Here is a 20,755-nt window from a genome sequence, read left to right as displayed (position 1 = left end):
TTATAATGACAACAGGACCCATCCATCAAAGAAACATAACAACTGTAAATATATACAGGGTTCCGAAACACATGAACAAAACTTGACAGAAATGAAGAAACAGACAATTCAAAAATAAGAGTTGAAGATTTAAATACCCTCACTTTCAACAGTGGAAAGAAGACCTAAGAAGATCAACAGGAAATAGAAGGTGAAAACTATACAGTAAATCAACTAGACCTAACAGACATCTGTAGAACTTCAACCAGCAACAGCAGAATGCACATTCTTCTTGAAGCCACACAGAACATTCTCCAGGACAGACCACCTACTAGGCAATAAAACAAGCCTCAATAAATGTAAAAGGATTGAAATCATGTAAAATATGTTTTCTGACAATGGAATGAAATTAAAAATAAATTTTAAAAAATTTTGGAAATTCACAATGTGGAAATTAAACAAGATGCTACTAAATAACAATGGGTCAGAGAAGAAATCACAATTGAAATTACAAACTACCTTGAAACGGATGAAGATAAAAAATGAAAACATAAAATAACAAAACTTATGGGATACAGTGAAAGTAGTGCTTTGAAAGAAATTTATAGTTATAAATGCCTATACTAAAAAAGAATAAAGATCTAAAATCAATATCCTAATCTTCCACCTTAAGACATTGCAAATTGAAGGGCAAAGGAAACTCAAAGCAAGAAGGAAAAAAAAAAAAAAAAAACAACTATAAAGAGCAGAAATTAATGAAATAGAGAGTAAAAAATAATAGAGAAAATCAACCTAACCAAAATAGGTTCTGTTAAAAGGTAAACTGAAACACATTAAAATTTTCAAGAGTTTATTTGAGCATGCACCAATTAGAATTGGGCAGCACCAAACCAAAGGCAGTTAGGAGCCCTCTAATGACAGGAGCTAGGGGCAAAGTTTTTATAGAGAAGATGCTGAAGAAAAGCAAAGCAATTACAGGACTGGTTATAGCTTCAGCAGTTGCCTTATTTGGGAAAACCTAGTTACCTTTTTGTGATTGGTTGTTCTCAAGTTTCACTTTCTTGGATTCAAGTGCATTGACTAAGGCTTAAGTTTTGGTTTGCTTACATAAGCTGCTAAGACATTAAAGCTGCCTCAGTCTAACAGCTTCCTTGTTTAAGTATTGTTAACAGTTCTTTGAAACAATACTGAAACCTTTAGCTAGACTGATCAAGAAAAAGAGAGAGAATACTCAAATTACTAAAATCAGGAATGGAAGAGGGGACACTACTGCTGCCTTATAGAAATAAAAAGAATCATAAAAAAATACTATGAACAATTGAATACCAACAAATTAGATAACCTAGATGAAATGGACAAATTCCTGGAAACATACCAACTACCAAAACTGATTCAAGAAAAAATAGAAAATCTAAATAGACCTACAACAAGAATAGAGACTGAATTAGTAATCAAAAAATGTACTCCAAAGAAACGTCTAAGCCCAAATGGCTTGACTGGTGAAATCTATTACCAAATGTTTAAATAATTAACAGCAATCCTTCACAATTTCTTCCAAAAAGAGAGAGGAACACTTCCTAATTCATTCTACTACCTCAAAACCACACAAAATCATCATGAGAATAAAGAACTACAGACCAATGTGTCTTACGAATGTAGATGCAACAATCCTCAACAAAATACCAGCAAACCAAATCTAGCAACATATAAATAGTACTATACAACATGACCAAGTGAGATTTACCCAGAAAATTCAAGATTAATATATCTGAAACTCAAATAATGTAATATCAATAGAATAATGGACAAAAATCCCATGATGATCTCAATAGATGCAGAAAAAGCACGTCACAAAATCTAACACCTTTTTGTGATTAAAAAAATTCAACAATCTAGGAATGGAAGGTAAATTCCTCAACCTGATAAAGGCTATGTGCAAAAAATCCACAGCTAACATCATACTTGATGGTGAAAGCCTGAACACTTTCCCTCTAAGATCAGGAACAAGACAAAGATGTCTGCTCTCACTATCTCTATTCGTATTTAACTGGAGATTCTAGACAGGTCAAGAAAAAGAAATAAAATTCATCCACAGTGGAAAGGAAGAAGCAAAACTACCTCTATTTGCAGATGATATGAACTTGTATATAGAAAATCCTAAGGAATCCACCAAAATACTATTAAAATTAATGAACAAGTTTAATAGGCTGCAGCATACAAGATCAAAATATTAAAAAATTGTTCATACATTTCAACAAACAATCTGAAAATAAAATTAATAAAGGAATTCCATTTACAATAGCATTAAAAACAATAAAATGTTTAAGAATAAGTAACAAAAGACATATAAAACTTGTACTGTGAAAACTATAAAAATTGTTGAAAGAAATTAAAGACCTACACAAATGTGAAGACAGCCATGTACACTAACTGGAAGACTTAACGTTGTTAATTGTCATCAAAATTAAAAATCTTTGTGCTTCAAAAGACATAATCGAAAACTTGAAAAGACAACCCACAGAATGCAAGAAAATATTTCCATATCATATATCTCATAAGAGACTTGTATCCAGAATATATAAAGAACTCTTACAACTCAATAATAAAATGATAAATAACCCAGTTTAAAAATGGGCAAAGGATCTGAGTAGATATTTTTCTAAGGAAGATATTCATGTGGTCAAGAAACAGATGGAAAGGTGTTCAACATCACTACCCATTAGGGAAATACAAATTCAAGCTATAATGAGATAGCACTTCAAGCCCATAAGGATATACTTAAAAAGGCAGATAAAAACAAGCATTGGAGAGATGTGGAGAAATGTGAACCCTTGTACACTGCTTGTGGTAATGTAAAATTATGCAGCTGCTTTTTAGCACTTTGGAAGCTCCTCAAAATGTTAAAATTAGTTACCATATGATCCAGCAGTTCTACTCCTAGAGATATACCTAAGAGAATTCAAAACATATGTCCACGAAAACTTGAATATGAATGTTAACAGCAGCATTACTCATAATAGTCAAAAAGTAAAAACATATCAAATGTCCATCATTTTGATGAATGGATAAAGATGTAGTACATCTCTACAATGAAATATTATTCTGCAATATAAAGGACTTAAGAACTGATACATGATAAAACATGGATGAACCTTGAAAACATTATGCTAAGTGAAATAAACCAGCCATGAAAGACCACATATTATATAATTCCATTTATATGAATAAGAACAGAATAGAAAGTCTATAGAAAAACAGAAAGCACACTGGTGGTTGCTCAGGGGTAGGGGAGGATGAGGAGGTTGAAGGAAAATGGGGAGTGACTGCTAATGAGTACAGGGTTTCTTTCTGGGGTGATGAAAATGTTCTGAAATTAGATGTTGATGACTGCACAACTCTGTGAACATACTAAAAATCATTGACTTGTACACTTTAAATTATATACTATGTGAATTGTATTGCAACAAAGCTATTTAAGAAAAACTCAAATTCCCTATGAGAAAATTTTCAGAACACTCTTGAAAGCCCCAAAATAGACTCAAAGAAATAGAGAAACATCTCTTTTCATGAATAAGACCAATCAAATTAAAAAGGATGTCAGTCAGTTCTCCTCCATGTTAATGTATAAATTTAACAATACCAATGAAAATACCAAGTTAATTCTAAGCAATATATGAAAAGGTAGGTAAGCAAGAATACCTATGAACACTAAAAAAGGAGAGCAACGAAACTAACCCTACTAGATAATACAATAAAAGCTTTTAATTAAAACAGAGGTAGTAGTGTACATATTGGTAAAATTGGTCTGTTGTCAGGTCAACAAATGAAATAGAAATATACCCAACAACAAATGGAAATTAGAAATGCATCTAAACACAAATGCAAATTAGTACATAAAAAGTGGAGAAAAAAGTTAAATGAAAGCTGAAGAAAATTTTTCAGTCACTGTGTGTAAACAAATCTTTTTAATAAATAAAGATGTGACTACAGATAGCCATTATGAAAAAAGATAAAATTGAAGAACCATATATTAGAATAAACTCTAAATGGAACGGAGCACAAAAGAGAGGGACTACAATCATATAATTTCTTGAAGAAAATGTGAGAGAATTTATAATCTCAGAGCAAGAAAAGCATTTCTCACTGATTCTAAAGTTCAAAATTCAACTACATTTTTTTTAAATGCTATACAAAACACACAATAAACAAAGTCAAAAGCCAAGTGAAAAACTAAGAGAAAAATATTTATACCACAAAGAACTACTCTCCCTAATATATATAAAAGAATTGTTAAGGGCTTTCCTGGTGGCGCAGTGGTTGAGAATCTGCCTGCCAATGCAGGGGACACGGGTTCGAGCCCTGGTCTGGGAAGATCCCACATGCCGCGGAGCAACTGGGTCCGTGAGCCACAACTACTGAGCCTGCGCGTCTGGAGCCTGTGCTCCGCAACAAGAGAGGCCGCGATAGTGAGAGGCCCACACACCGCAATGAAGAGTGGCCCCCGCTCTCCACAACTAGAGAAAGCCCTCGCACAGAAACGAAGACCCAACACAGCTAAAAACAAGTTAAAAAAAAAAAAAAAAAGAATTGTTAAAACTTAAGAAAAAACCAAAAATACAATAGAAAAATGTGCAAAAGACATGGACAACGCGTAGAAAATAAAATACTACCTTAAACATATAGAAAAAATGTTCAAATTTATTCATAATAAAAAGTGTAAATTAAAAGTACACTCAAAAATATAAAAGCTTGACAATATAACTTTATTTATGAGGTTGTGGGAAAATACCCACTCTCATATAGCACTGGTAAAACTGGAAAATGATACAAACGCTACAGAGGGCAATTTTGCAAAACCAAAATCACATATGTCTTTACGCTTGACCCAGCAATCATACTTGAAGGATTCTTTCCTAAAGATACACCTCCATCAAAACTAAACTAAACAATAATATATGCCAAAGTTACTCACTGCAGCATCATTTGCCATACCAAAATATTGGGAACAACTCAAATATCCATCAGAGAACTGACTGAATAAACAATGGTATATCCACATACACAATGGGGTTATACAGATATAAAAAGAATAAAAATCTCCATGAACTGACAAAGAGTGATTTCCAAGATATATTAGATATATTGTTAAAGGGGAAAAAGAGGTACAAAGTAATGTATATAGAATACTATCCTCTGAATAAGAAAGGTAAAGTGAGACTGTACCTAAGCACTTGCTAATATTTATTAGCACTTGCTAATATTTATTAGCACTTGCTAATATTTATACAATGAAAAAGAAAAGACATACACCAGAAACTAATGAAAACAGTTATCTATGAAGGTGACAGGAAACGGCATGCAGGGCATTGACATATAGCTGCCAGACTTCACTGGGTATTCCTTTTTATATAGTTCTGACTTTTGAATCACATAAATGTTTTAAATATTCAAAAAACAAAATAGTACATGCAAACTTAAATGTTTTATTTAAAATATAAATGTACATTAACTTGCCAGTTTTTTGAGATAGGGTTAAGGTCTTTTGAGTATGAGTCTATTGATTAGAATTTACCATGTCTTTCTTATGTAAACCATACCCACAATACATTGTCTCATAAATCCAGTTTCTCTTTTGGTCAAGTGAAGTTAGACATTAAAGAAAGTTGCAAAATAATCTGTGAACAGTATCCTTCTAGTTGTTTTCCAATATAGATTATAACTTTTTTTCAGAGCTTTACAGAAGTCTCACTCACATATTTTATCAGCAATTATTTTAGTAACTTGCATTAAATCTAATTTTCATAGAAGTAAACTGGCAGTCTGACTCTAGAGCCCATAATCATAACCACTGTACAATAAATGAGACTTATTTTTAAGGCCATGCCAGATAACTGGTAAGACCAGCTTTGAGATTCTCCTTAGACACATTCTCAGGCACAGAACTTTGAACACATTATCACCCACGTAGTACACATGTTCACTGGGGGGGAGGGGGGGAGGCCCTGTACAGAAATTTCTCCTCTGCTCTCCTCTATATAGTGTTTTTATTGAAATACATTTCTTGATAAGCCTTCCTAATTCTTATGATAATTTCAAATTTACCCCCCACTCTCTTGCCTATCAAAACACATGCATTTGCTCTTTCCCCCTTCCCAACTTTATTGAGGTATAATTGACAAATGAAATTGTATATATTTAAGGTGTACAATATAATGATTTGACATATGTATTCACTGTGAAATGATTACCACAATCAAGTTAATTAGCACATCTATCACCTCACATAGTTACCATTGTGTGCGTGTGTGTGGTGAGATTCTCTCTGTAAGCAAATTCCAAGTATACAATACAGTATTATTAGCTATAATCACTATGCTGTACATTAAATTCCCAGAACTTATTCATCTTACACAGGCATACCTTGGGGATACTGTGGGTTCAGTTCCAAAACATTACAATAAAGCGATTATCACAATAAAGTGAGCCACACAAGTGTTTTGGTTTCCCAGTGCATATAAAAGTTATGTTTTGGTTTAACAGTGCATATAAAAGTAGTCTCCTAAGTATGCAATAGCATTATGTCTAAAAAAAAACCATGCACACACCTTAATCTAAAAATAATGCTGTTAGGGAATTCCCTGGCGGTCCAGTGGTTGGGACTCCACGCTCTCACTGCTGAGGGCCGGGGTTCGGTCCCTGGTGGGGGAACTACGATCCTACAAGCCGCAAGGTAAGATCCCTCAAGCCACAAGGCACAGCCAAAAATAAATAATACAAATAAAAATTTTTAGTTAAAAAAAATAAAAATAATGCTGTTAGAAAAATGGCACCAAAAGACTTGTTCAACATGGGGTTCCTATAAAACTTCAATTTCTAAAAAACAGATGCAGTATCTACAAAGCGCAATGAAGCAGAGCAAAGCACAATAAAATGAGGAGGTATGCCTCTAACTGAAAGTTTGTACCCTTTGACCAACACCTCCCCATGTCCCCCATACCCCAGCCCCTGGCAACCACCATTCTCCTTTGTTTCTGAGTTCAACTTTTCCGATTCCACATTAGCGAGACCATACAAAATTTGTCTTTCTCTGTCTGGCTTATTACACTTAGCACAACACCCTCCAGGTTAATCCATGTTGTCACAAATGGCAAGGTTTCCTTCTTTTTTATGGCTGAATGATGTTCCATTGTATACATAGTTATAAAATCCTATTTTAAGCTAATAACAACTTAACTTCAATGCTATACAAAAACTCTATGCTTTTACTTCTCCACCCCCTCATATTTTATGCCATTAATATTACAATTTACATTTTATCTTATGTATCTATTAACAAATTATTGTAATCATAGTTATTTTCAATGTTTGTCTTTAACTTTTGTATAAAAGTGATTTGCATACCACCATTACATTCAGAATTCTGAATCTGATTATAAATTTACCTTTACCAGTGAGTTTTATACATTCATATGTTTTTACACTGTTAATTAGCATCCTTTCATTTCAGCTTGAAGAACTCCTTTTAACATTTATTATAAGGCACGTCCAGTGGTGATGAATTTCCTCACCTTTTGTTTGTTTGGGAAAGTCTTTACCTTACCTTCATTTCTGAAGGACAGCACTACTTGGTAGAGCATTCTTAGCTGGCAGTTTTCGTGTTTAAATATTTTGAATATATCATACCATTCTCTCTGCAAAGTTTTTGCTGAGCAATCCACTAATGGCCTTTTGAGGTTTCCTTGTACATGACAAGAGTCTTTTCTCTTGTTGCTTTCAAAATTCTGATTCTTGGACTTTTGACAGTTTGATGTGTCTAGATGAAGTCATTTTGGGGTTGTACCTGTTTGGGGTCCTTTTAGCTTCACGTCCATATCTCTCGCCATATTTGGCATATTTTTAGCCATTATTTCTTTAAATAAACTTTCTGCCATTTTCTCTCTCTCTTCTCCACCTTGGACTTCAATAATGTATATGATGGCGTCCCATAAGTCTTGCAGGGTTTTTTCACTCTTTATTCTTTCCATCCCCCCAACCCCCACCCCCCCTCTGGATGTATAACTTCAAATGACCTATCTTTTTTTTTTTTAATTAATTAATTTATTTTTGGCTGTGTTGGGTCTTCGTTTCTGTGCGAGGGCTTTCTCTAGTTGTGGCAAGCGGGGGCCACTCTTCATTGCGGTGCACAGGCCTCTCACTATGGCGGCCTCTCTTGTTGCGGAGCACAGGCTCCAGACGCGCAGGCTCAGTAGTTGTGGCTCACAGGCCTAGTTGCTCCGCGGCATGTGGGATCTTCCCAGACCAGGGCTCGAACCCGTGTCCCCTGCATTGGCAGGCAGATTCTCAACCACTGCGCCATCAGGGAAGCCCCAAATGACCTACCTTTGAGTTCACTGATTCCTTCTTCTGCTTGATCAAGTCTGCTTTTGAAGCTCTCTATTGAATTTTACAGATCACTCATTGTATTCTTCAGCTCTGGGATTTCTGGGTTTTAGGTGGCTTGGGGGGCTTTTTAAAAATGGTTTCTGTTTCTTTGTTGAACTTCTCATTATGTTCATGTATTGTTTTCTTTATTTTGTTGTTGCCTATCTGTGTTTTCTTGTAGTTAACTGAACTTCATTAAAAGGATTAGTCTGAATTCTTGGTCAGTCAGTTCATAGATCTCTATTTCTTTAAGTTTTGTTATTGGAGCTTTATTAGTTTCTTTGGTGGTGTCATGTTTCCCTGATTCTTCATTACTCTTGCATACTGGTGTTGGTGTCTGTGCATTTGAGGAAGCAGTCACCTCTTCCAATCCTCACATTTGCTTTGGCAGAGAAAGACCTTCACTAGTCAGGCTAGCTTGGGGTTCTAGAAAGGGCCAGCTGGTAGAGTCCATAGGAGGGCAGGCAGGGCCTCTGGTTGGGTGGGGCCACTGGCTCAGCTCTGCATTCAGGCAGGACCACTGCCTGAGCTGCCTGGTCAGGTGAAACTGCTAGCTGGGGTCCATGGATAGGCATGACCACTGGCTGAGCTCTGAGGTTGGGTAGGGCTGCTGCTTGGGTTCTCCGGTCAGGCAGGAACAAACTGTACTCCCTGGCTGGTTGGTGCCATTAGCTGGATTCCACGTTCAGGTGTAGACAGAGACTGTGCTCCACAGTTGGGTGTGCCCACAGGATGAACTCTGTGTTCATGCAGGACTCCAGGCTATGTTCCACAGTCAGGCTCCCTGGTCAGGTAAGACTGCAAGCAAGCTCTGCAGTTTGGTGGGGCTGCTGGCTTGGCTCTCTTTTTTTTTTTTTTTAATTAAAAGGTTTTTATTATGACCTTTATTAAGAGCTCATAAATCACATTCTTAATCTGGCTCTGTTACTACTTTTTCCCTCCACGAATTCTCCCAAAGTTATAAAAAATAAAAATTTATAAATATACATTGAGGATTATGCACAGGCCACTAGCCAGGGATGCCAGCTGGGCAGAACTGCTCACCCTGCTTCCTGGCCAGATGGGGACGTCATTCTGATGTCACAGTGAGTGGAATCGCTTACTGGCCTCTCTGATTGGGCAAGGTGGCCAGGAGAGATACAGAGCCACTGCCATGATCCACATACTGGTCACTGTGAGCCCCACCCACTTTTTTGTTACTAGCTGACCCTTGGTGGTCTAGCCTTGCCAATATTCCCAGGGTTCTCCATGAGGCGAGACAGAAGTGACCTTCCCAGGGAATACTCCAGAATGCTGAGGAAACTGGATGACTACCTTGACTCTCTTCTCCCCACTAGAGAAATTGGATGCCTCAGTGTGGCACTGTGCTTGCTTGAAGGAGCGACAACAGAGTCAAAGTGAAACCACTGCTCTTAGTGTTCTCATGTGGCCTCTCTCAGTTTTTGTGCTCTAAGAGAGTGTTTTAACCTCACCACCAGGTTCTGGGATTTTCAGAAAGGCATTCTTGACTGTGAATAGTTGCTAATCTGTATTTTTGATGAGGACTAGAGCCAGGGATCTCCTATACCACCATCTTGCTTACACCACTCCCCACATCTGCTCTTAATTGCAAAATTAAGTATTTATTTCCGGTCAGGTTCTTCCCAGAGAATATGATCTCAAACTTTATTTTACTCAATTCTTATCAAAAATCTTTGTTATAAGAAATAATATTTATAAAAGATTATCTAATATAAACAAACTTTAAAAATTCCTAATTGCATTTACTCTAAATATTTTATCAAGAATCTAAGTCCCATAGTGTCTTTTTAGGACATTTCTCTTAGGCAATAAAATGCAATGCTTCTCCCAATTTTTTTTTTTTTTTTTTTATCTTATGAACATTGAGACTAACAAAGCTTCCCTCTTTGCTACAGCTGCTAGACAGCCCAGAACCAATGTTGGGCACAACAACTGTACATGACTTAATGGTGTTCTTGTTTATGTACCAACCTTTGCTTGAGTTTTACATTATGATCTTATCTTTAATTTCCAGATATCTCATTGTCCTTTGCTGTGTTCTTACATACTATATAATACACATTTATTAATAAATCACCTCAAGTACTTTTTGAAAGAAAGTTGGAGAAAAAAGACAAGTAGGCAAGTAGATTGAAAAGGTCACTAGAACATTTAGCTTTTTACTTTACAACAATTCTTCTTACTTCTTCTCTATTCCCACCAGTACTACCCTAGTCAAGGAAAGCAGACAAGATATTCCCGTAGGGTATCTTTGATGTTCAGCATTCTTATAGGTATTTTCTCCCCATTTTCACAAATATAATAATGAAGAAAACAGAACTTACCAGATAAACAATATGCAGATCATTTTCTAAAACAAAGCCCTTCATTGCTCTTTGGAGGTCAGCAAAAATATCTAAAGTATCAACTGGAGAAAGTGAAGAAGAAAGAGTTGCCGAACCAAGATGTGTTGGATGATACACACTTCCTGATTTGGGATTGGGGGTGGAAAAATAAAGGACCAAATGTTAAAAATAAAATAAAACAAATGCTGTCTTTTGGCATTCTATAATTAACATTTTAAGGCTCTGATAAATTTTACAAACAGAATCCAATGCATGGATATTTGTTAGCAGGCTCTATGCTAATTGTCTGATGTTGACAGCACTAATTTACTAAAAATGAGTTGAAAAGTCAGTTTCCTTTTATACTGCTGGAAAAGTCAATTTCCTTTTACTAAGCAGTCTTAGATACTCTAAATCACTAAAGGTAAAAAAGTGAGTAAGTTGCAATTAAGAATAATTTACCTTCTGTTCCATCACTAGCTTCAGTAATCTGGATGAATTCATTTTCTAGTAGCCACATTACACAGGCCTCAATTGCTCCAAGTTGAACAGAATCTTTATTTTTCTGAATTCCCTGCTTCCCTTCTTTCATACTTGCAGCCAAAAATGTGCAAGAAGCATAAGTTTGTATGTCCTGTGATGTACTTGCCACGCCACCAACTATTATCTGAGACAAGAGGTTTGAAATATTCTGTAACTTTTTAATAAGACACATAGGTCCTCAAAATATAAAAGAAATTACTTTGTTCTCTTAAAATATTATCAGCATCGTAATGTAGAGACTCTTTATTAACTCTTCCACCATCATTCATTACAAAGGTAGATAACACCTACTGACAACATGAAAAGTTTTCCTTAAAAGTAGATATAGCATGTTCTCATAAATGAAAATAAATGAATCATTATCTATCTGAAATGTGGGAATTAACAACATAATTAAATAATATACATATATAAGTATATAACATATATAAAGGAGGTGTTGATGGTTCATGGCCATGAACCAAATCAATTCTTCTCATCCTTCCTTTTTTAAATATGTGGGCATATAAGAATGCAAGTATTGAATATTCCCCACCTAGAAGAGGGGTGAGAATCGGTGTAGAAAAAGATGAAAGTGGCATCTTATAGATATCATTTTCCTGAAACTATTCTATTACATATACTAATCTGCCCCTTGTCTTCTTTCATTTAATGTATACTGGAAACATACCAAATCATTCTAAACAGAGCTATTTCATTCTTTTTAATGAGAGCAAAGCATAGTTTTACCAAGATTTGTTTAGTTTTAATGGTATTTTAGATGTTTCCAGTTTCTTCTTATTACCAATAGAGCTATAATAAACATTCTTGTATCTTTAATTTTATGAAATTTCACAAATACATCTCTAGGTAAAATTCCTAGATGTGAATCTGCTGGATAAATGGCTTTGTGCATTTTTTAAAAAATTCTTAGTAGCTATGGCCACGTTGCTCTCCAAAAGAGTTTCAGCACTGTATGAGTGCCTACTTTTTACAGTCTTACCTATCCTGTGCTATCAATTACTTTCTTTTTTTTTTTTAAACAGAGCTAAAGGGGAGAAAAAGAGAATGAGTACAATACGAGTCCTCCAGCACCAGCAATGAAACCAACAGCAAGACATGTTGGTATAGGAATAGAAACTTTTTTGGATGAATACATGAAACAGTTAAAAGGGGTTACCTTTGAGGACTCCGAGCAAAAGGTTTTATTTTTCACTTTAGATACTTCCGTATTTAGAAGTTTGCAACTTCTAATTGTGTATTTGTAATTTAATTTTATTTTAATGTCAACACGTATTATCTGGATGGAGGAACTAAGGTCCATTTTTGTCATCTTTTTTTAAAATTCAGAAAATAATAAAGAATATCTAAAAAATAACCATCTGGCATTTGTGATTTAATTCACTGTTTTGAAGTAGATTCATATGGCACTAGCTGTATTAAACTCCAGGAAATAACTATATAAAGTAGAAGAGGTTCAGACTTGGGAAGGCTATAAATAATCTCATACAGAAACACAAAGCTAAGATTTTTCACATACTAAAGTTCTATCATTGTACTATAGGAACAAAAAAGCAAATGGTAATTTAGTGAACTCTCTCTTACCTCCAGAATAGCTCTTATCATGCTCGAAGTTACTTCTTCTCCTTCTTGTCTTTGCAAACAGCTGCGAACAGGTTTTAGAGATCCCTGAAGTAGAGCTATACCTTTTGATTTCTCAGAGTTTTTACAAACTAAGATACTCTCACCTATAATCAAAAAAAACTATATATTTGCAGAATCCCAACACATCTAGATAAAATACCTGCTAAAGAGAATTTAAACTGGTTTACTTGTTTAAAAGGAGACAAGAGATGATAGTGGCTGTTATAATCATATAATTATCACTAATGTTTTTATTTTCTGAATTTTGGATTGAAGGGGATCAGAATATGCTACACCAAAATATGCCACTTTAGCATAAGGATTATTTTGACCTGAAGCCAATTGGCAAGCAGCAAACATAGAAAGAGCTCTTTGCTTTCTCCTTATTTGCTTAGAAGCAGGACGTAAATTTCTCTGTGAAGGTGTTCCCCTTCCTGTCTCTCACAGCAGGAGGACAATTCTTATCACTGGAGACAAAAAGTCAGTATTGAGATGGGTGTGCACAAACCTCACTAAAGAAACCTTAACTTGCATTAATCTCCAGCATATATCTACCTTCCCACAATGTACCACCCCCTAGAAGCCCAAACCCCTATTCCTTTGTCTTGTCACTTCTCTACAATTCATCACCCTTTGTTCAAAGGGTATATAAGCCCCCAGCATCTAACTGCTTCTTTAGATTTCTACTTTTCTATTAGGGACTCTGTGTATGTAAAAAATTAAACATTAACATCAAGTCAAATATGTATGGCTTTTTTCCTGTTAATCTGTAATTTGTCAGTTTCATTTGCAGGCGCTAGGCATAGAACCTAAGAGGGTAGAGGAAAAGTTTTTTCCTTCCCTACAGGATTAACTACTGTTATTGAATAACTAAGTATATAACAGTAATAGATATTTTGAAAACTATAAAGGAAAATGCAGATGCAAATTATTACTGGTTATGAAACTGCATACCAGTCCCTGTGTTCCTGTCCTTTGAAGTAAAAAGCTCCCAGGCCTCCCCTCAGTCTCAAAAGGCTGGCTCAGGAGTTAATGATTAGGAAATGTGAAGGTGTAGAAACAAAGAATAGCTGTTGGGCCAGGAAACTAGTAACAATTTAGACTATAAACCAGCCACAAAGCAGAGTCACCGAACTCTCAGTTCCCTGAAAGATACTGATAAAAGATCTAACACACATTCCTAAGTTGTTCTATAGGAAGCAGACCCCCAGATGAAAACTGCTGACTGCAAGCATGCAGACCCCAGACCAGCTGAACCCAGAAAACTGGTGATGCTTGAAACTTCACCTTGATGCCAACCAATCCGAGAATTGTGCACAAGCTGCTCATGCACCTGGAAGCACCCTCCCTCACACTGCCTTTAAAAGCCCTTTGCCTGCACCAAGATGTTAAGATAATTTTTAAGGACGCTAGTCCACCATCTTCTCCTTCTCGGTTAGCTGGCTTTTTCTAATAAAGTCACTTTCCTTGACTCAACACCTTGTCACTTAACTTACTGGCCTATCGTGTAGTGAGTAGCCAAACCTGAGTTCAATATCAGTTATACATGATGATAATATAAAATCAAAACTATTAACAGATACCTAGAAATCATATTATAACACTCATTAATTTAAATGCTTTAGGCTATTGAAACAATCAAGTGAACAAAAATATGTGAAAGCACTTATTAATTAAAAACATATATAGGACTTCCCTGGTGGCACAGTGGATAAGAATCCGCCTGCCAATGCAGGGGACACGGGTTCCATCCCTGGTCCGGGAAGATCCCACATGCCATGGAGCAACTAAGCCCGTGCTCCACAACTACTGAACCTGTGCTCTAGAGCCTGTGTGCCACAACTACTGAGCCAACGTGCTGCAACTACTGAAGCCCACACGCCTAGAGCCCATGCTCCGCAACAAGAGAAGCTACCGCAATGAGAAGCCTGCGCACTGCAACGAAGAGTAGCCCCCACTCACCGCAACTAGAGAAAGTCCACGTGCAGCAACAAAGACCCAACGCAGCCACAAAAAAAATAAATAAATAAATCTTTAAAAAAAAGTCACTAAGAAAAAAATACACAAATATACAATTTATACAAACATAAACACTTATTACAACAATTAAGACAAGAGAAAACAAATTTTTTTTCAAAAATGAATCCAACAGTAAGGGAAAGGAAGTGGTAAATAAGATATTCAACAGGCAAAATGAAAGCCATTTGCATTAGAGAAAAATAAAAATAAAAGTAGCATTGTGGTGGACTATACTAACCACCCAGGCAGAAAGAAAATACAGATGATGCTTTCTTAACACTGCCAAATTGAGACAAGATAGGAAAAATATAAGGAACTATAAACTTGATAACCATTGGTTAGTTATCCCAAATATAATTACAGAAAACATAGGTACCATCAAAACAAACAAACAAACAAAAGCCAGGTGAATAAAATATACCACCTGGCTCTTGTGATAACTATAAAACAACCCAGCTTAAAACAAAAAAACTACCTAGAAAATGGATCAACTAGCATTAGCAACAAGGTAAAAAGCCACTTTGAGCAGTATAAAGCTCTTCCAGGCTTTGATTCTTCAACAAAATAGACAATCCTTTTTCAGGATGAGCAAGATTTATGAAAATGCCCAAAATAATGCCAGTATATATGTCCAGATCCCATTCCCACCTGCCTAGTGAGGCTGTATCCATATTATAATTGAGAAGTCAATTAGAATCAAATCATTCATAGATTTGATATAGATAGATCTGCAAACTTTTTAACTTGCAAGTCACTGTTTTGGCACAAAGCACCATCATCCTACACTGGAAGGTTCCAAGAAATCCAAAGAGAGATTAAAGAGTCATCTAAATAAAACTCCATGAACTATCCAGGAAATATTAACATCATTTATAAAATGCAAAGAAGTTACAAACATGCTACACAGTCCAAAAAGAATGACCAAGTATTTAAATCTTCGTAGTTGATATGAAACCCTTTATTTGCACATTCCCCACTTAAAGAAATTCTGAGCAAGCCATATGCCATCCTAAAATGGAACATTATGCAAAGTCAAAATCTCAGAAGTTTCCAAGACCTCAGAAACAAAGTTGTTGTGGTATATTTTAGTATTGTTTGAATGTTATCTGATTTAAGGCTTGATATTAGTCCAGGGTGCCAACCTTCCTATTATTCTTCCCCATGAGAAAGATAAGCACAAGCTAAGAATGTAGCAAGGCAAATAAAACCTCCTTATCTTTACATTACCTTGAAGACCCTCTGGCCTTGAAAGAAGAGCATCTGTGTAAAATGAACTTACACTCCACTCTCCAGAGTTGTGAGTCTACTGAGGAATGAAAATTGGAGGAAGGACAGAAGGAGGCAGTTAGAAATGAGAAGGGAGTGTCTTAGCTCTTCCTCCTGCCCTTTTAAAACACATAAATGTAATCTGCATATTTCGTAGATAAAGTAAGAGACAGAAGCAGGATAAACTTCTTTGATTCCTACAGTAAGAGAAATCCAATGAGTTGCAAGGTTTGTTTAATCAACAAACTTCTTAGGGCTTAAAAGTGAGGCAGACCAGTGGCCCTTCAGGGATTACACACAGACGAATCATTTGCTACTAGGGCTGAGACTAATACTTGCCCCTAATAGCCATTCTCTCATTCTTTCTTTAATAAAACCCCTAAATGTTAGATGAACACAGGGCCACTCAGCTAGATTATATTCACCAGCTTCCCTGTAATCGGGGAATATAAACATGTGACTTAGTTCTGGCCAATTGTGTGTAAGGAGAAATACTATGTGCAACTTCTGGGAAGTGCCCTTAAAGGGTAGGATGGGCCCTTTATTTCCTCATCTCTCCTTCCTGATGACTGAAATGCAGATGTGATAACAGAGACTGGAATAGCCATCTTATACCACAAGATAGAAACTATATTGCTGAACACGGAAAAACAAACTAGAAGAAAGAAAGTGTGACAGAGAATGTTCCTCTCAAAGTTCTTTAATGTTAGAAGACTCAACAATTTAGTCATACCCAGAATAATGTAGCAGGCAAGAAATAATATTTGCTGCTATCTTCATATTTAATTCAAACAAGCCTCTTCCCTATTGCTTAAGACAAAACTTTTGTTTGCATTGCTGGTAATATTATCATTACTTGCTGATACAAGATAAAAAACTGAAAAAGTGTTTTCAGAGCCAGCACCAATTTAGAAAGAGAAAGAGGGTACATGAAGTTCCTATTCCAAAAGTGTGAGAGTACTTCCCGGCTCTCAGCATCCTTATTTGAACTCTTACAGCAGGCACATAAACAGAATTAATACCCATAAAAATTAATCCCTTCACTAGCACAAAATAGTGGATGATACTGGAAATTAAGTCATCTTACAGCCAATGTGATGTCATCTGATTAACATAATACTGAATCATTTCACTGTATATAATACAAAAGAAAATCTTGATTCTACATTACTAGAAAATCAATAGTTAATGATATGAAAATTTTAAGTTATACTCATATAAATATTAAGTAAATCCAAAAGGATGACATTAGTGTTTTGGATAACAAAGAAATACAGCATGATAAGAAATGGGTTGCCATTCAATTTCAGGTAGATTGACACTGTCCTTCAGCAACACTATTACAAAATTCAAACTCACTTACCTATTGTGTCTACTCCTTTCCTGCCAGCACGACCAACCATCTGCTTGTAAGTAAGAATATCTAGAGGTCGACCACTGAAAATAGGAGTCCGAATGATTACACGACGTGCAGGTAAATTCACCCCAGATGAAAGAGTAGAAGTTGCTGCCAAGACCCGAATCTGACCTTGACGGAAGGCTCCTTCAAGGATATCCCTCTCCTCAAAAGTAAGACCTAAAAAAAAGAAATTACAATAGCATATATTTATTAACATATAATGAAAATATTGTACTTGATCACTTACAAATGGATTTGATAATCTGTTACAAGCATGTAAAGATTTTTTTCAAGCTATTGTTATGACTGTAAACAAAGAAGTAATCACAGTCTACCAATTTAAGAGTATAATCTGCCAACCCTTGTACTGTATACTGTACTTTTATCTCATCTTCTAGACCAGGGGTTGTCAAACTTTATCTGTAAATATTTTAGGTTTTGCAGGACAGATGGTCTCTGCTGCAACTACTCAACTCTACCATTGTCACATGAAAGCAGCCGCAAAACAAATGGGCAAGACTGTGTTCCAATAAAACTTTATTTACAAAAACAGCTGGATTTGACCAGCAGACTGTAGTTTGCTGACCCCTGCTCTAGACAAGAACTCCTTGAAGGTAGAGACATGCCTTGTAACAGTATCCGCAGGGTCTATCCAACACCATGGTGAGACACATAAATAAATGTCTGAAGAATAAATACATGAGTAAATGAAAAACAGCATATAGAATACACACTTATGTGGCTTATTTTTTATTTTCTTTTATTTTAAAAAAATCAAAAGGATTGGGGTTCTAGTTTGTAAATAAGTTGTGGGTCCACCGGTATTCATTTTATTAGTATGCATTATAAGTTATATACAATGAAAATATTCTTTTATGTGTTTGTGTGTGTGGGTATATATATATTTTTTTAAAATTTATTTATATATAGCATGATAAAAATTTTAAATAAATTGAAAAGGCTAAGTTCCTAATCATAAAAACTATATATTCTTAATCATATCCTCAGCACGTATCATCATGGACAGATCATACCCTGAAAGAAATTATTTAATTCGGTGACTGTCATAACCCTTGCAATTTTGACAACCTAGGTATTTGGTTTTTAAACACTTGTAGCCCTCTCAAAATATAATATGACAAATTCTAAAATTAATTTGATTTTGATATACTCGTGAGAATATTTCCAATACCCCTTGAGATAAAAGGAAACAGAGTGGCATAAAATTAGGATAGCAAGTACCACTCTAACCTAATTTTTAAGGAAACAAAGTATAGAAAGGTAATAATTTTAGAATTCACTTCCCCAATGGTACAAAAAAGCTTATATCTAGTATTTATATACCATACAGATAAGTAAACCTACATGTTTGTTTTATTCTTGTTTAACCTTAATCACACAATTTCTTAAAATGAAATCTAAGAGTATTAAGTGTGGTTAACAAGAAATCAAATGCAAATCAAATATAAAAATAAAAATGAAGAAATTATAAGGATTTTTGGAGGGGGCTTCTTAAAACATACTATAAATACAGATACCTGCATGATGAAACGCTACTCCCCATGGCACAGTTTTTTGTAATACAGAGTCCAGTCCTGAAGGCAAACGTTTTAACTGATCCATCACTTCTAGGAGGCCCTTTTGTTCCAGTATCACTGGTGGAAGTTCAGATGATCTTACCAATCCTGTCACAAAAAAATCATCAACACTGTCACCTCCCCTTGGACCTCTTTAACTGCTATCTGCCTGAGTCATGACAGAGGGCAATGGTTCTGAAACTACTACATATAATAATCACCTGGACATCTTTTAAAAATACTGATGCCTGGCATTCACCTCTGGACTTTGCGATGCGATGCAACCTGGACATAACGATTTTTAAATCTCCCCAGTCAATTCTAATGTGTACCAAAGTTTAGGAAACACTATATTAGGGTGAGATCAAGCCCACAGGAGGAGATCAAAAGAAACAGCTGAAGGAAGGAGAAAATTACAGATACTACCACTCAGAGCCTAAAAATCAAAATCCTTGCTCAAAGTGTGCCCCACCCCCCAAACCAGCAGTGTCAGAATCACATAGGAGCTTAGTTCTAAATGACAATTCTTCTAGCCTTTTTGGCACCAATGTGGTAATTAATCATACATTACCCTCTGTTTTTGCCTCTATGTGTAACTTCCCCCAGAAGACTTTCTTAGATGCAAGAACTATGTTTGCTTAAAGAATTTCCTAGACTTTTGGATTTCTGAACTAGTAAACCTTCTCATAGAATGTATCTTATATTTTATATATTTTTAAGTCTTTTAGGTAAACTTTTCCTAAAATTTTGAGGATCCACAGAGGGTTGCCAAAGTTTTATTTCTCTAAGGACAATTTAAATTTTTTTAAAAATTATCATTGATTCCTTATTTCAAAAGAAAAGTTATTTTAACATAAAAAAATTAGTAGGGATAATTTCAAAATTTAAACTTCATCTTTATGAAAAATGTGCTGCCTTGTCTTTACTCTTCTGGTGAAAAGTTCATCATAGCCCAGGCTCCAGTCTAAGCACTAGGATTTGGGAACCACTGCTATAAATCAAAATAACAGAGCCTCAAGCAAAGAAAATACTAATAATGTTTCTGGTTATTAAGGAATATAAGTTATCATGGTTCACATAAAAAATACAAGTTGGCATAATAAGAAAGTATCAATTAAGAGGGAACTAGAAGAGATATTATAACGTTGGATCAGAGTCTACCCAATATAACTTCAGGCAAAGTTTACTTATTGGAGCTAGGCTTGAGATATCCATCACCTGTCCTCAAGATGCCACTGTCATAACAAAGTCATAAAATATCGTAGTATTCTGTAACTAGAACTGGTCTGTCTTCCCTACACTTATCTTTGACCCCAAGGGACCATAAGCTAGTACTCATCCTAGAATCAGTAAAAATATATACTAATGGTTATAGCAATATACTAAATCAATACTCAGCAATAAAAAAGAAACAAATTGATAAAAGTAACAATCTGGATGAATCTTAAAAATATTATGCTGAGTGAAAGAAGCCAGGCACAAAAGACACATACACACAATATGACTTCATTTATAATATGAAATTCTTAGAAAAGGCACAACTAATCTAGAGTGACAGAAAATATATGAGTGGTTGCCTGAAG

General features: G+C 35.4%; 1 protein-coding gene across 8 annotated transcripts in view; it reads right to left on the bottom strand.

Annotated features, from left to right (window-relative positions):
* POLQ (DNA polymerase theta) overlaps window positions 1-20,755 on the bottom strand; it is a 117,353-nt gene that overhangs the window by 69,532 nt on the left and 27,066 nt on the right. For 7 of the 8 annotated variants that reach the window (XR_014262871.1, XR_014262872.1, XM_082459383.1 and 4 more), the window contains 5 exons: window positions 19,134-19,280; window positions 17,560-17,772; window positions 12,873-13,015; window positions 11,208-11,412; window positions 10,746-10,888 (listed from right to left, as the gene is read on the bottom strand). Coding sequence is in view for 6 of the 8 variants with exons in the window: in XM_082459383.1 (XP_082315509.1) it covers window positions 10,746-10,888; window positions 11,208-11,412; window positions 12,873-13,015; window positions 17,560-17,772; window positions 19,134-19,280 (851 nt within the window). In the remaining 2 variants the exon portion in view is untranslated. Of the gene's footprint in view, window positions 1-10,745; window positions 10,889-11,207; window positions 11,413-12,872; window positions 13,016-17,559; window positions 17,773-19,133; window positions 19,281-20,755 lie in introns of those variants that run through there. The other variant, XM_082459388.1, reaches the window with a different exon arrangement.

The sequence above is a fragment of the Balaenoptera physalus genome (genome assembly GCF_965194825.1).
Source record: "Balaenoptera physalus genome assembly, chromosome: 4".
NCBI lineage: Eukaryota > Metazoa > Chordata > Mammalia > Artiodactyla > Balaenopteridae > Balaenoptera > Balaenoptera physalus.
This window is presented reverse-complemented; position numbering and strand designations above follow the sequence as displayed.